Genomic DNA, 15,507 nt, shown 5'->3' with positions numbered 1-15,507 from the left:
AGTTTTTGGTGAAGCTGGTCAGTTATTTTCCCCTCACTATCCTGTTCCCTTTTCCCAGATTCCTCCAGGTTTCTCACCTTCCCCTCTTTGCTTATCAACACTGGTCAAGTTAATCCTTACCTACTCTACACTGACACCTACATGTGTCTACTTAGAGTGGATGTCCTCTGTTCTCTGCCGCCTTATTTCAAATAAGTGTTGACCAGTCGGGAAACACGTCTTGGACATTGATTTCTGGCCAGTACACTGTGTACTTGTACGCAGGAAAGCAAAAAGTATCTGATGAAAGCGGCCCTCCTCCGGAGTTTGCTGAGCCACAGGAAGCATAAGCGCTTGGATTTCTTAAGAAACAGCCAAGGGTTTGTGTCTGCTTCTCTAGATCCACCGCAGCCCCGGCCAGAGGCAGACATGGGGCGACAGGTTGAGAGAGCGTCCTAGAGGACTCACCGTTAGCCGGTGCAGGCTGCAAAATGTGCGCGGTGGCGGAGGGAGGCTCCTCCAGCCACGTGCACGGCGACAATCGCAGGTAGAGCTGGAATGAGGGCTGCCCCGAGGTCCCCACCTGCCGGCGCTTGCCACGCAGGAACAGGGCAAACGGAACCCCTAGGCATCTCGGTTTTAGAGCGGTCTTCAGGCCACAGCCCTCCGCGCCCAGGTCCTCCGAAGTTGGGACGCCGCCCACGTTTCTCCCGTGACGCGGGCGCGGGGGCTCGGGAGTTGTAGTCTCCGGCAGGGCGCGGGCGCCGGGGCCGGGGCTGCGCGGACTCCACGTCCCGGCGGGCGGCGCGGCGAGGCCTGGGGCCGCCAGGGGCGGGGCCGCTCGGCCCTTTAAACCTTTCAGGGCTGCTCCGAGGGCCGCAGCTGGAGTCGGCGCCACGAGGGGGCCGAGCAGGGCGCGGCGGCGGCTGGGCACTCCCGGGAGGTGCGTACTGGGCTCCTTCCTTTCCTCCGGGCTTCCAGGAATCACCTGGGGAGTATCGCGTCCCGGGTCCCCGGGGGTCACCGGCCGCAGGCTCCGGCCCCAGCCAGGGTCCCCGCGCCCAGGCGAGCGGGTGCCGGGCCGGGCTTCCCGCGTGAACCCGCCCCTCGCCCAGGGCGCCGATGGTCAGGTGGTTTTGCCTGCGCTCCGCCGCCTCGCCACCACTCCACTGGGCCCGCACCCAGCCTCTCCTTGGCGTGGCCTCATCGGTTGTCCAGCCCTTCTCCCAGCCCTGGTCCCTCAGAAGGAGGGTAACTCCCTTCCAGATGTTACGATTCGCCTACATCTCTCAGTACGCCGTTAGCATTTGGGTTCACCGCGGAAGCCCCCAATGCCCGTGGGTGTCTACGTTCTGGCATGGGGTCAGCCCAAACTTTGGACGCTCTGAGACCCCAACAGGAGCGCTGGATAAGGTGTTGACCTCCTTTTCCCTCCCCCTTCCTGGCCAGTCACCCACGACTGGACTTTGATCTGCCTCTCTCCACCAGGCCAGGGCAGCTGATGGTTGTGGCAGAAACATCTCAAGGTAGCTGGTCCGCCCCTACTTCCCCATCTACCTCTTGTCCTGCCCCCCCACACCACCACCACCCTGGCTCCCCTCCCTCATGACCGCCTGGATCCTCCTGCCTGTCAGCCTGTCAGCATTCTCCATCACTGGCATATGGACTGTGTGAGTAAATCGGGGTGCGGGGGTTGTGGGGGGACAACAGGAGCTTGTCACACACAAAGTCCCTTGTCCTGTTGTAGGCTCTAGGGTTGTACCCAGGGTCACTCTGGCTTTCTCCAAAGCCTGGCCTGGTGCCTGGGCACACAGCCCCTTGGGACAAGCTGGCACCACTGCTGTCCACCAGGGTGGCCCTGACAAATATACTTCTGGCCAGGGTAACTTCCAGAGGGCCTCTAGCTGGGGGCCATGCTGCAGATGCTGGTGTGGCATCATTCAGCAACAGTGAGGCTGAATAGGCCCCAGAAATCAAGGTGGAAGAAAAGGGTTATGGGGTGGATTAAGGGAGGGCTTGGGAAGGCTGAACCAGGAGAGGCATGAGGGCAGGATGACAGTTCTGTTCCCACAGGTATGCCATGGCTGTGATGAACCACCATGTATGCCCCGTGGAGAACTGGTATGAAGCACTGCAGACAACCTCACTCTAAAGCTTCCTTCATCTCTGTCCCCTCTTGGGCCCAGCCAGACTGCTGAGCCTCACTGCTTTTCTCTGAAATTGGTCCCTTGCATGGCTTCATGGCACCTACCCACTTCCCACCATCCTTTTGCCCCTTTGGCTACTGCTTCAGGCAGGCCCTGGGAAGTGGGATCTTTTGTCCCTGCAGGGGAAGTCTGGGAGAGAGTCCCCTATGAGGTCTGAGGCTATAGGCCAAGGGCCTAGGGGCAGTCCCTTCCCCCAGTCTACTCCCTGTCCCACCTACCAGGTCCTACAACGAGTCCTGCTCTCCTGACCCTGCTGAGCAAGGGGGCCCCAAGACTTGCTGCACCCTGGACGATGTCCCCCTCATCAGGTAAGGCCTGGACATTGGGCAGGTTAGGAACACTGGGCAGGTCAGGAAGATAAGATCCTCCCAGACAGCCCCTCAAGCAAAGAGCTGTCCTTCGGTCTCAGGAATAATAAATATCCTAAGGGCCACTTAATAACAATACTACTTGGCAGTTGCTATGGGGCAGGCACTCTGCTGAGTGCTTTATATGCATTGTCTCTTTTCATCCTCCCGGCAGGAGGTAGCTGTTGTCTGACCATTTTATAGGTGAGGAAACAGCTCAGTATCACTCATGCAGATCACACAGATAATAAGTGGAGGCACCCGGATTTAAGCTCAAGCCCTCAGATTGCCCAGCCCGTGTTCTAGCTCGAGGATAGCCAGACCACCTGCAGGGCTCAGCAGAGTCTCAGGGTTACCCGAACACTCCTGGGCGCTCCCTTCTCTCTGACACACGTGAGCTCTCCTTTGGCGGCTCAGCCTGGAACCAGTTGTTCATGAGGGACCCTGGCTTTTCACACAAATCAGTGTGAAAAGGTGGCCTACCTGCTAAAGAGCAGGTGCAGGTAAAGCAGGGGAGAGCCAGTGAGCCAGAATGGGGGCCCCCCGGGCCTCCTGCCCCCGCTTACTCTGTCCTTCCCCCTCCTCGCAGCAAGTGTGGCTCCTATCCCCCAGAAAGCTGCCTCTTCAGCCTCATTGGCAACATGGGTGCTTTCATGGGTGAGTTGTACCCTTAGCCCTGACCCTGCCTGTCCAGCCCAGTGCCTCCCATGCAGAAAGGCCCAGGAAGCCCTTGGTGCAGCCCTCCCCACCAAGGGCTAAGGCAATAGAGGCAACTTCTCTTCCCTTCCTTGAAGGTCAAAGGCTGACTCCCACACAGCCACCCTGCTGGCTGGAGCCTGAGGAAACCTAGTTCACCACCCGCCTGTCCATTCCCTTTCTGCCTCTCAGATGGGGCAGCAGCACCAGAGCGGTGGGGAGCGGGAAGCTGACAGGTTCATTGGGCGGGGCCAGGGCTGGAGGAACGCCCCAATCTTGCTCTCCTCCCCCAGTGGCCTTGATCTGCCTCCTGCGCTACGGGCAGCTCCTGGAGCACAGTCGGCACTCTTGGGTTAACACCACGGCGCTCATCACTGGCTGCACCAACGCTGCAGGCCTTTTGGTGGTCGGCAATTTTCAGGTGCTTCCCCTCCTCCCCTGCAAACCTTGAACTTTATCTAACAAGGCCTGGCTGCCTACAGGGGGTGGCATCTCAAGGTTGGGGCTGGAAGGAGAGAATGAGAAAGGAGGGGGAGAAAGGAAGAGGGAGAGAGAAGATCCATTGAAGGAGGGGTGGAGGGGTGTGGCTGTAGCCACATCACCGACTGACCCTTCTCTGAGCCCAGGTGGATCATGCCAGGTCTCTACACTACATTGGAGCTGGTGTGGCCTTCCCTGCGGGGCTGCTCTTTGTCTGCCTGCACTGTGTTCTCTCCTACCAAGGGGCCACCGCCCCCCTGGACCTGGCTGTGGCCTATCTTCGAAGTGTGCTGGCTGTCATCGCCTTCATCACCCTGGTCCTCAGTATCCTTCTATGATGGGGCAGCCAGGAACTCATCATCTAGCTCAACCTTTCTCCCTCCCAAGAGGATGGGGAGGGTGGAGGCCTAACTCTGCCATGTGGTCTGCTCCCTTTGGGGAGGTGAGGCCTGGGACTGCAGAGGGTTGTTTCCAGGTTTCCATATGTCCTACTGAACATTTCCTTAACCCCATTTCAGGTGGAGTCTTCTTTGTCCATGAGAGTTCTCAGCTGCAACATGGGGCAGCCCTGTGTGAGTGGGTGTGTGTCATCGATATCCTCATTTTCTATGGCACCTTCAGCTACGAGTTTGGGGCAGTCTCCTCAGACACATTGGTGGCTGCACTGCAACCTACCCCTGGCCGGGCCTGCAAGTCCTCCGGCAGCAGCAGCACCTCCACCCACCTCAACTGTGCCCCTGAGAGCATCGCTATGATCTAAGGTCTGGGGAGGGTGGCTGGCCCGGCCTCCGCAGCACCCCACCCTATATCTTCTTTGCATTTATTTTGTACCAAAAACAATTTTGAGAAAGTATTCTGTTGGGATCTGGGCTTCCTCACTTCTGGAGAAATGGCCATCCCACATCCACCTGTGCCATAGAGGAGTGGGCCCTGCCAGCTGCCACAGCTGCATGACCTCCTTCCCCACCCCATGGTGTCGTTTTGTTTTTAAAGGTCACCTGTCCTCACTCACCCAGCCAGCCCTTCAGGTGCCTTCTACTCCCAGTGCCAGAGCCAGACCACTGGGGTTTCCTGCTGCAGGAATTGGGGGCTGGGAACAGCAGTGGGGATAGAAGTCTGGTGGAGGTGGAGTGGGTACGCCTTAGCCTATGGAAAGGCCCATTTCTGGGCCCATTGAGCTGCACTGGGATTCTTCACTCTGCCCCTCACTTCCTTTAGGGCAAATAACACAGCAGAACCACGTGGGTATTTTAGTACTTTTTTTTATATTAAAAGAATTCTAATTTGCATGTTTGTAGTCTGTTCTGGAGAGTCGGGAAAGGGGGGACCTGATCTGGGATGGCTTTCCAAAAGCCAAGGATGGGAGAAAGCCCTTGCCCCCCAGGACAGTGCTGAGCATACTTTGCTGCCAGAAACACAGGATGGCAGGTACCATTCAAATACCTGTTGAAGGGCTTGAAACCCTTCTAGGCCTCTAAACAATCTAAAGAACTGACTTGATCTAATAATCTCACCCATCCCCCACTCAGAGTCTGGTTTGAACTTTGATTCCTTAGTAAGAGGCAGGGGTGGAAGGTGGGGGTAGTACAGAGAGCAACTTTAAAATATTAAAAGCAGCTTTCTCAATAGAGAAAAAGAAAACCTCTGGGATTCCAAAGTTAACTAGAAATTGCAGTGAGAGGAGGCTGCAGGCTAGTTTATCAGCTTTAAGTAATTAACTGGGTGCCAGACCCTGACACATTTTGCCTTCCAACCATGAACACATAGGCCCAAGCCCTGGCTGGTGCAGTAATCCACTGCCATGAGTCTAGATGGGCCAGCAGGGAAGGAAACCATGGCCTACTTCTGCGGTTTAGGACCACCTTCCCCAATAGCAGTAGAGACCTGAAGGAGGATGCAGAGCCCCTGACCAGGTCTGTGATCAATACAGCCTCAGGGTGAGTACAGAAACCTTTAATGAGGATTCAAGGTTTGTAAGGAAGACGCAGAGGGCCGGTGCTCAGCCCCAGCCTCCTCACGTGTACATGGCTCCATGGAGGTTCTCCAGTCGGTGCTGCTGCTGCTGTTTTCGAGCCTGAAGGAAAGAGGGCACACTGGGCAGGGGCCAAAACTGAAGGCCTGTGGGTGAGGGGATGGGCAACTATCAGGGGCTGGCTCTGTTTTCAGGCCTCTGGCATCTGCATTGCTGAGGCTCTTACCACAAACCAAAGTCACTAAGAAGCCAGCCAGAGCCAGGGGCCTGGTCCAGTCTTGCTGAGGTGGAAAGTGATGGCAGCACGGACAGGACTGAGGAAGCCTATTACGACCCCTCCACTTAACCATCAGCCCCTACCTTATCTCGTCTGTGCTCCTCATAGGTGTCATCATCAGTGGGCAGCTCATGGCGGCACAAGGGACAGGAATTTGTCTGAGAAAAGTAGAGTAGTGTATAGCCTTGGTCTGATCTTCATAAGCTGATAACCACCTTCCCTGCTCCCAAGTGCCTCCCTTCTTTGATCCCCCAACAGTCTGTGAACAGAAAGAATCTTGAGTACTGGGCCCAGAGCAGAGTGAGAGCTGGAAGAAGAAAAGCAGTACCTTGCTTAGCCAGGGCAGAATGCAGCTGGAATGGAAAAGGTGATGGCAAGGCATCTCAATGGCAGTCTCCTCCTCCTCAAATTCCAAAAGACACACGGGGCACTTGAGCTCTTTAGGAAGGAGTGCTGATCAGGAGAGATGCTACAGTCCCTGCCTCCCAAGCTCCCACTCCTGAAGGACACTTGCCCCACCTGGCCTGGAAAACTTAGGGACCAGACCACAGTCTGACTTGGGGAAGGGGTAGGTCTGGCCCACATAGCAGAAAATATTAGTGTCCTCACCAGCCTGAGAGCCTCTGATGACCGTCCTGGGGAGGTTCTCAACCACAGTCTTGGCAGCTGGTGGAGGCAGGTGGTGGTCCCAATCTACTACCAACCCCAAGTCTTCAAAGTCCATCCTATTGAAAAGTGACCTGGGGAAGAGGATGTAAAGTCAGAACAAAGGAAAATTATGCTTTCTCTTTGCCCCCATAATGCACTGGACAGTAACCTATAAACACCCTGCCCAGCTAGTAGGAATAATAGCTACCGTTAGTAGTTAGTAGATGCTCACTAGATAAAAAGCACGATGGGAAATAGTTTACAGCTGCTACCAGACCGCCGCAGCACGTAACTTTTTTTATTCCCATTTTATACATGAGGCAACAGTCTCAAAGAAGTTACTCAGGCCACGCAGAATAACCTTGTGGAGCCAGATTCCAAGTCGGCAGTGCCTGCTGTTCCTGATGAATATACCCACTCACAGCACACGGCCCCAACCCTGCCCCCATGCCTCACCTTCTCCGGGACCTCCCAGAGCCTGCTGTCCGTCCACCACTCTCCAGCTCGTCTTTTCCTCAATTCCCTTGCCCAGGCCGCCCAACGGACGGCCCAAATTATCGAGATGCTCATTCCCACACCCCTCAATCTCACCGCCCGGACTAACACTGCAGATTACTCATCCGTCCTCCCCAGAGTCAGCTGCCTCTGGTAATCCGCCTTCTCCAGCCAGCCCCAGCCCAGAAACCTGCTGGCTGGACCCCATCCCCAAGCCCCGCGCACCCACCTTGCGAGCTCCAGCAGCATATTGGTTCGAGTCTCCTGCTCGGGGTCTAACGGCTCGCAGTCGTGTTCGTCGAAATAGGACGCCATGGCTGCCCAGTTGTCTGACACAGCTCTCGGACCCGGCTCGATCGCGGCCTAGCGGCGCTAGCCAATAAACTGACGAGCTGAGAGAAGCTGGCCAATCAGAGTATCCGTGGGACGGGCACAGTGGCTCGTTAACGCAACAGAAAGCGGAAGTACTAATTCAACCGCCTCTCATTGGCTTAAATAGGTCAGGTGACCAGATCCTAACGCCAATGACAGAGATCTGGACTTGTGAGGAAGCATTTGTTTTGGAATCGGAGCTAAGACTCAATTTCCGGGAACTTCCGGCGTGGTCGCATCCAACTGTCTGATCTGTAAGGGTCGTCAATCCGCCCTGAGGCTCAGAGGGCTTTAACAGTGCAGATGCTAGAGACCTCTCGGAGAGAAGGCACCGCTGGCCCAGGGGTTCAGGTTCCTGCGGGCGTTGGGCCAGGGCACTTCTCGATGCGCTGTCCCGGTCCCCACCGGACGATTCTGTCCCGCGGCGCTCTAGATGGTTCAGGAGATTGCGTTTGATTCCTCCCCAACCCCCGAAAAAAAAAATTCCTGCTCATTTCTTATGTGTTAGGCGTAATAATAAAAGGTGGGGCAAGCCTCCTCAACCGAGAGAGACAGGCCCCTCTGCCGGGGAGCTGGGGCCTCAACCAGCTCATGGGACTGTTAACTTCAGCCCGTTGCTGTCCCTAGCTTCTGTAAAACTAGTGGCTTGTACTAACACCTTTTCATTCCTTCCTACACATGAATCACCTGAGGAAAGAATGGGCACGAAGGATACCTTCAAAGATTCCGATTTAACTGATCTGTGGTGGGGCCTGGGCAAAGACAGTTGTATAAATTCTACAGGTGAAGCAGGTTTAAGAACCACTGCACTGAATGATTTGGATGATAGTTCTATTTAGCATCTAGAACTGTTAGACTGATGAATGTTTTACACACCGCTCATCCCCTCAGTAGTCCCAGGAGCTAAGCATCATTATGCCTTTTTTACCTCAGAAGTGGCTTGCCCAAATTTGCAGTCTTTAAGTGGTGCTGCAGACCAACTGCAGGGCCAAGTGCTTTCCTCCATCTTTCCCAAGAGAGGTGACTCACGCCTGTAATCCCAGCACTTTGGGAGGCCAAGGCGGGCGGATCATGAGGTCAGGATTTCGAGACCAGCCTAGCCAACACAGTGAAACCCCGTCTCTACTAAAAATACAAAAAAAAAAAAAAAAAAAAGAAAGAAAGAAAGAAAAGCCGGGTGTGGTGGCAGCGCCTGTAATCCCAGCTCCTGGAGAGGCTGAGGCAGGAGAATCGCTTGAACCTGGGAGGCAGAGGTTGCAGTGAGCCAAGATCGCACCATTACGCTCCGGCCTGGGAGACAGAGCGAGACTCCGTCTCAAAAAAAGAAAAAGAAAGGCCGGGCGCGGTGGCTCAAGCCTGTAATCCCAGCACTTTGGGAGGCCGAGGTGGGTGGATCACAAGGTCAAGAGATCAAGACCATCCTGGTCAACATGGTGAAACCCCGTCTCTACTAAAACTACAAAAAATTAGCTGGGCATGGTGGCGCGTGCCTGTAGTCCTAGCTACTCAGGAGGCTGATGCAGGAGAATTGCCTGAACTCAGGAGGCGGAGGTTGCGGTGAGCCGAGATCGCGCCATTGCACTCCAGCCTGGGTAACAAGAGCGAAACTCCGTCTCAAAAAAAAAAAAAAAAAAAAAAAAAAAAAAAAAAAAAAAAAAAAGATGGTAATGAGCTCAGTGAAACTAACTCGCTCTGTAATGGGTAACACTCCACACAACTCACACTTATTCTGGTTTCTGTTAGTAGCCCTCACTCTACCCAGCAAGGAACTGCTTATGTTACACACTTGACCCTGAATTCCCCTTGCCACTCACGCTTGAGTTTAAGCTACAGTTAAGTAGCCCAGGCAGAGACTGCCCTGTTTCCACAGTGTTGGTGTGCTTTCTTTCCTTCTTCCATGCCTTTGCCCAGTGATCTTTGCTGTGGCCCTAAAGGCACTGCCTGCCTGGCCCTGAATGGCCCTGTAGCTTTGAAAAGTCTGAATTCAGGTTGGATATGTGGCTCACGCCTGTAATCCCAGTACTAAAGGCAGAAGAACTGCTTGAGCTCAGGAGTTCGAGACCAGCCTGGGTGACTTAAAGAGACCCCCTTGAAAGAGGAAGGGAGAAAAAGAGGGAGGGAAGCAGGGATGGAGATAGGAATATCAAGAAGCGCTTTAAGATCCCCCATCTCTTGGTGTCACTTCCCCATCTGCAATCTAATGTAAAGCTTGAGGTAGAATGTGGAAAGAGAAATTGGGGAGTGGGAAGTGTTCAAAGGGGAAACCATTTATCTGAAGGTGAAAGCCATATGAAAAAAATTGGGGGCCAGGTGCGGTGGCTCACACCTGTAATCCTAGCACTTTGGGAGCCTGAGGCAGGTGGGTTACCTGAGGTCAGGAGTTCAAGACCAGCTTGCCCAACATTGTGAAACCTTGTCTTTACTAAAAATCCAAAAATTAGCCGGGCGTGGTAGTGGATACTTGTAATCCCAGCTACTCAGGAGGCTGAGGCAGGAGAATCTCTTGAACCCAGGAGGTGGAGGTTGCAGTGAGCCAAGATCATGCCATTGTACTCCAGCCTGGGGAACAGAGCAAAAACTCTGTATCAAAAACAAAATTTTTATTTTATTTTTTTTATTTTATAGAGAAAAGGTTTCACCATGTTGGCCAGGCTGGTCTCAAACTCTTGACCTCAGGTGATCCACCCAAAGTGCTGGGATTACAGACGTGAGCCATCACACCCAGTCACAAAAAAATTTTTTTAAGTGCTTTCTTCTTTGTCATCCCAACTACAGTCTCATTGGTCCTCTAAGCATCCCCAAGATGACAGAAACATAATGGTTTCATTCTCAGAGAAACAGGCTCTGAGATAGGGAGGACTGGTTCCAGGGTCTGGTTTGAGGGGCATTGTGTTCTTACACCCACACTCCCTGTCTGTGTAGGGATGGATCAAGTGGGGAAAGGAGAGGAAGGAGCCATCTCCCAGGGGTGGAGTTCTTTGGGCGATGGGCTTTCTAAGCAGCCCTAGGGGTCTCTACCCTAGGACATGGGACTAACCAACCTGGAACATGGGACTAACCAAACTGGGGACCTTCACACACATATACCAGCTTTTAATCAAACAGCAGCTTTTACTAAGCTCCAGGTAGGGCTGGCCCAGCATGGCCAGTACAGCAGGTTGCCCTCAAGGGCCGGTCTGTGGCATGACAGGAAATGCAGGGGTGCACATGTTGGGGCTGCCCTTTGGCACTCACTGGGGTGGGTCAGGGGAGAGCAAACATCAAGGTTCTCTGGAGACCAGAACCAGCCAGTGCAGCCATTTGGCTTCTCTCTCAGGACCAGCTGGGTCAGTCCCCAGGCCCTGAGGCAGTGCCTGCATCCTTGGTCCGTGGGGCACTACTGCTGTCACTGCTGTGCGGGAGAAAGACCACCAACAGCACAATCAGGATGATGAGCAGGCCACCGCCCAATAGTCCCAAGAAGATCCGGAAACGGATGTTCTCCCAGCGCTTCTTCTGGGCCAGGGTCTTTGTAGTCTTGCTGAAGGCTGAGCTCTGCAGACACCCCCAGACAGAGTGGGAATTAGCTGGCACCCCCTTGGCCCAGAAGCCAGCTCCTCCCAACCCCATCTCAGTAAGGCTTAGTCTCCTCCTGCATCCTCCCCATCTTGTCTGCTCCCTTTCTGTACCATCAGAACCCTCCCAGCCTGTCCTCATCGCAAATATAAGTGTGGCCCTTGACTTTCAGCCATAGCAGCTCACCTTCAGTTAACAATGCCAGTCCTCAGGCTGGGCACAGTGGCTCATGCCTGTAATCCTAGCACTTTGGGAGGCTGAGGTGGGAGGACTGCTTGTGGTCTAGGAGTTCAAGACCAGCCTGGGCAACACAGTGAGACCTCATCTCTACAAAAAATCAAAAATTAGCTAGGCATGGTGGTGCATACTTGCAGTCTCAGCTCCTCAGGAGGCTGAGGCAGGAGGATCACCTGAACCTCAGAGGTAGAGGCTGCAGCAAATTGTGATCATGCCACTGTACTAGCCTGGGCAACAGAGTGAGACCCTGTCTCAAAGAAAAAAGGAAAACAAAAAACAATGCCAGTCTTCTACCTTTAGGAAGGTCCATAGCTTCAAACCAAGGCCTTCTTATTTTGTGGGGTCTACCTGTTGCATAACTAGGCTATGGGTGCTTGAGGAAACCCAGAGGCCCCACACTGGCCCCCAAGAAGGCCTCAGCCCCACCAAGGACCTGTAGGTCCTGAATACAGCCCAAGAGAGCCTTTGCCAAGCCTCTCCCCACCCCTCCATGCTCCCCCAGGCCTCACACCATATCCAGGAGTTGGTCTGAACGCTGCTCCAGTTCGGCCAGCTTCCCATCACGCTCCAGGACCTTGTCGAAGTTGTTAAGCATGATTTCCGTCACCTCGTTCGCCTGCTGCTGGCACCGCTCCAACTCTTTCCCTGCCTGGGCACCAAGCCCAAGGTCAGAGCTGTATGAGGCCCCCACCTGTCCCTCATCTGGCCCGGAGATCTAGAAGCCTCCTTCTCCCTCTGTAGGTGGGCACAGCATGAAAGTAACAGCATCCTTCGTGGAAGGGTATGATGTGTGCGGAGTGAAGGGCAGCACACCTTTGGTCTCACAAGCTCCTCCCCTTGCACATCAAGGCAGGGCCTAGGACCTAGGTCAGTCCTGGCTTCTAGTACCTTAACTTCCTCTAAGCTGTCCCAAGGTGGGATCTTCCCAGGACCCCATTCTCCCACAAAGCAGATTCTTTTCTCACCTGCTCCAGAATGGCCTCTACCCAATCAATGCACATCTGCCCTAAGGTTTCCCACTGGCCTAAGAAGGCAGCAAAGAATGGGTAACCAAGTTACTTGGCTAGAACACACAGGGAGGAGACCTACCCTCCAGGGCTAGAAAGGTAATTTTGAAGTAGCACACATCATAGTCTCTGCCTAACCCCTCTATCCCAAACTGAGAAGCTCAGATCTCCCCTCTTGGGCCTCTGACTGGTCAGCCCAGTTTTGCCTCTTCCCCTGATCCTGCTCCCTAGATCACTGCCAAAACTTCCCTCTCTGCCTGGGAACCTCAGTGGTACCAGCCTCTGGCCTCCAGCCTTCCGGTCAGCCAAGATTCTCACTGGGGTCTAACTCACAGAGATGAGACCAACCCTTGGATTTCCCAGCCTGGGCAGCGGCCTCACCTAACAGAAAACACCAGCTCATTTCAGAGGACTGGGAAGGGATGTGTTGGATCCAAGCTGGGGGAGGTTGAAAGGACAGAGAAGAGAGAAAGTCCGGGTCACGCGCAAGAAAGGCATTGGGCTTTGGGTGCATGTAACAGAGAGACACCCCAGGCATGAGGCCCTGGTATAAGCTGGAAGCCTAGGAGCAGGTCCAGGGACATTTCAGGGAAATGAATACCAGAGGATTAGCAAACCACAGAAACTCCTTCCTCTCAGCCTAGTTCCCCACAGCCCATCCCTGTTCCCTTCCCCTCCTCACAAGAAGGCCAAGCTTCTTTTCCTGCCAGCCCATGTCACCCATTGTCTACAACAGACATTTTGGCACTTGAATGAATTCCACTTAAAACCAGAAAACTTAAGAAGTGTTAGAAGAGATCTGATAGTCACAGAGGGCCACCGCCTCGCACTCAGGCAAGAATTCTCCTTCAGGATCCTTGCAGCTGCTTGGCACACAGCCTCCAAGAATTCCCAGTGTATGAGTCTTATCTCCCCAGCTGGACCACAAACTCCCAGAGCGGGGGCAAGGAGCAGTGCCCTGCCTCTGTCCACCACCACCCCACCAGGAGGCCAGCACAGTGCTGACCATTGCAAGCAAGGACTCAGTGAGTGGGCTAATTACATTAAAGCCTAACCAAAAGTAACTCTTATTCTCAAGAGATGTTCTCTCAGCATGTTTTTCTAGCCCAGCATGAGTTTCGAGGAGCAGGCATTTGAAACCCAAATAGGTCAATATTTACCCATGAACTAGAAGAGCAACCTGCTTCAAGAGGGGTCAGGCAAACCACTGTAGGGGAGGGTGTGCTCACAGACTGAGGGAGGCAGTAAGCAGGGAACACAGAGGAACATTGAAGAGAGCAAGGAAGCTGCACTCTTTACCTTTTCCTGAGTCAACTGTCACCACTATTATTACTACTATAGCATTCAACAAGCCTCTATCATTTAACCCTTTGAACTTTCCCAGATTCCAACAGCAGGCCAGGCCGGGCATGGTAGCTCACACCTGTAATCCCAGCACTTTGGGAGGCTGAGGCGGGCAGATCACTTGAGGCCAGGAGTTCAAGACCAGCCTGGCCAACATGGTGAAACCCTGTCTCTACTGAAAATACAAAAATTAGCCAGGCATGGTGGTTCAGTAATCCCAGCTACTTAGGAGGCTGATGTGGGAGAATTGCTTGAACCCGAGTGGTGTTGCAGTGAGCCAAGATTGCACGACTGCACTCCAGCCTGGGCGACAGAGCAAGACTCCATCTCAGCAAACAAAACAAAACAAAACAAAACACAAAATTAAATAGTCCAAGGCAAAAACTTGAGAATGGACAAAGACTCAAAAATAAAAGTCACTGCTAGAGAGTAGGAGAATGCTGGATATTATCTTTTTTTTTTTTTTTTTCTATTCTGAATGCTACAGCTGTTGTTACCTTATTCTTCAACAAGGGGTGATATTTGGGTTACATTCTCCAGAGAGCTGGCTGTGCTTCTGGCTGTAATCTCGACCCCGATGCAAAGCCAGGCCTGCCTGGAGCCAAGATGGACCCAGGCCTAAAAGAACACATTCGCTCCAGGGAACACAGAGGCCTTAGACCCAGGTCTCAGGCCCTTCTTGGCCCCCAACACAACCAGAAGAAAAAGAACACTGACTATATACACAGGTCTCTGCTCGCACTGTGAGAAATAAAGCTCCAGACCCTGGAAGGAGGTAAGCAAAAGGACAATGGCCACACTGCCTTATGCCACACTGTAACTCAGCATAATGCCTGCAGACAACAGAGATGTGATAAACAGTTCCTGAATGAATTGTGCCTATTTTTTTAAAAGATGGGGTCTTGCTATGTTGCCCAGGATGGTCTTGAACTCCTGGGCTCATGCAGTCCTCCCACCTCAGCCTCCCAAAGTGCTGGGATTACAGGCTTGAGCCATCATGCCCGGCCTAATTGTGCCTATTCTTAAGGATACTACTTTGCCCTGGGGAAAGACGTATGTAATATTATACAATTAGAGAAGAGTAAAGAGTTACAGTGTGCAATACAGATAGTTAAGTGTCAGAGCTCCCCACAGAGAAGGTGCCACTGGAATGGGGGGGTGACCCCAACATTCCGGCACTGAGAGATAGGGACACACCCTGACACTGAGGACCAGGCAGAGGATGGGAGGGGCAGGATGGCGCTACAGATGGCAGAAAAGGTCAGGTAGAGAAGGCTGGCTCCAAACGAGTGATAAAACTTAAGAGCTAGTGTGGGTTTTTGAGCCAAGGGTGACAGTGAAGAAGTGCTTCAGGATAATTTATCTATTGGTGGGAGACAGGCACGGATGAAAGTAAGAAAATGGCAGAGAGGGGAGGGTGCCGTGGCTCATGCCTGTAATCCCAGCATTTTGGGAGGCTGAGGTGGGCGGATCATGAAGTCAGGAGTTCAGGACCAGCCTGGTCAAGATGGTGAAACCCCATCTCTACTAAAAATAGAAAAATTAGGGCTGGGTGCAGTGGCTCAAGCCTGTAATTAATCCCAGCACTTTGAGAGGCTGAGGCGGGTGGATCACCTGAGATCAGGAGTTCAAGACCATCCTGGCCAACATGGTGAAACCCTGTCTCTATTAAAAATACAAAAAATTGGGAGGCTGAGGCGGGTGGATCACGAGGTCAAGATATCGAGACCATCCTGGTCAACAAGGTGAAACCCTGCCTCTACTAAAAAAAAAAAATACAAAAAATTAGCTGGGCATGGTGGCGCGTGCCTGTAATCCCAGCTACTCAGGAGGCTGAGGCAGGAGAATTGCCTGAACCCAGGAGGCGGAGGTTGCGGTGAGCCGAGATCGA

General features: G+C 53.4%; 3 protein-coding genes across 8 annotated transcripts in view; 1 reads left to right on the top strand and 2 right to left on the bottom strand.

The window, feature by feature from the left end:
• The first annotated feature begins 447 nt into the window (after positions 1–447).
• TMEM150A (transmembrane protein 150A) lies at positions 448–4,998 on the top strand. Of its 6 annotated transcripts, none has more exons than XM_032243552.1 (8): positions 448–526; positions 1,468–1,649; positions 2,053–2,100; positions 2,408–2,494; positions 3,123–3,190; positions 3,523–3,650; positions 3,856–4,033; positions 4,228–4,998. In XM_032243552.1, the coding sequence occupies exons 2-8, from the start codon at positions 1,585–1,587 to the stop codon at positions 4,467–4,469; spliced, it is 816 nt and encodes a 271-aa protein (XP_032099443.1). In that variant the 5' UTR covers positions 448–526; positions 1,468–1,584; the 3' UTR covers positions 4,470–4,998. The 6 variants fall into 6 exon arrangements, with proteins under 6 accessions (XP_032099443.1, XP_032099446.1, XP_032099441.1 ...); XM_032243550.1 differs by lacking the exon at positions 448–526 and adding an exon at positions 833–922; XM_032243551.1 differs by lacking the exon at positions 448–526 and adding an exon at positions 1,139–1,230.
• Positions 4,956–7,909, bottom strand: RNF181 (ring finger protein 181). Its single transcript, XM_032243557.1, has 5 exons — positions 7,331–7,909; positions 6,568–6,698; positions 6,287–6,396; positions 6,042–6,116; positions 4,956–5,783 (listed from the first exon to the last, which is right to left on the bottom strand). Exons 1-5 carry the CDS (start codon positions 7,414–7,416, stop codon positions 5,724–5,726), a joined length of 462 nt encoding a protein of 153 aa, XP_032099448.1. The 5' UTR covers positions 7,417–7,909; the 3' UTR covers positions 4,956–5,723.
• Positions 7,910–10,549: 2,640 nt separating this feature from the next.
• VAMP5 (vesicle associated membrane protein 5) overlaps positions 10,550–15,507 on the bottom strand; it is a 7,801-nt gene continuing 2,843 nt past the window's right edge. Inside the window, exons 2-3 of the mRNA XM_032243548.1 lie at positions 11,777–11,914; positions 10,550–11,007 (exon numbers count right to left, since the gene is read on the bottom strand). Of these exons, the coding sequence (XP_032099439.1) occupies positions 10,801–11,007; positions 11,777–11,914 (345 nt within the window). The 3' untranslated portion in view covers positions 10,550–10,800. The remainder of the gene's footprint in view (positions 11,008–11,776; positions 11,915–15,507) is intronic.

Source organism: Sapajus apella, unplaced genomic scaffold, assembly GCF_009761245.1.
Source record: "Sapajus apella isolate SASKATOON/1434 unplaced genomic scaffold, GSC_monkey_1.0 scaffold52, whole genome shotgun sequence".
In the NCBI taxonomy this organism is placed as follows: Eukaryota; Metazoa; Chordata; class Mammalia; order Primates; family Cebidae; genus Sapajus; species Sapajus apella.
This window is presented reverse-complemented; position numbering and strand designations above follow the sequence as displayed.

Excerpts from the sequence above, each read along its gene's own strand:
- TMEM150A (XM_032243552.1), top strand. The coding sequence starts at position 1,585 with ATGACCGCCTGGATCCTCCTGCCTGTCAGCCTGTCAGCATTCTCCATC. Across the intron at positions 2,101-2,407 it reads GTATGCCCCGTGGAGAACTG|GTCCTACAACGAGTCCTGCT; the intron begins GTATGAAGCACT and ends CCCACCTACCAG. Across the intron at positions 3,191-3,522 it reads CAACATGGGTGCTTTCATGG|TGGCCTTGATCTGCCTCCTG; the intron begins GTGAGTTGTACC and ends CTCCTCCCCCAG.
- RNF181 (XM_032243557.1), bottom strand. The coding sequence starts at position 7,416 with ATGGCGTCCTATTTCGACGAACACGACTGCGAGCCGTTAGACCCCGAG. Across the intron at positions 6,397-6,567 it reads CATCAGAGGCTCTCAGGCTG|AGCTCAAGTGCCCCGTGTGT; the intron begins GTGAGGACACTA and ends TCCTTCCTAAAG. Across the intron at positions 6,117-6,286 it reads TTCTGCCCTGGCTAAGCAAG|ACAAATTCCTGTCCCTTGTG; the intron begins GTACTGCTTTTC and ends TACTTTTCTCAG.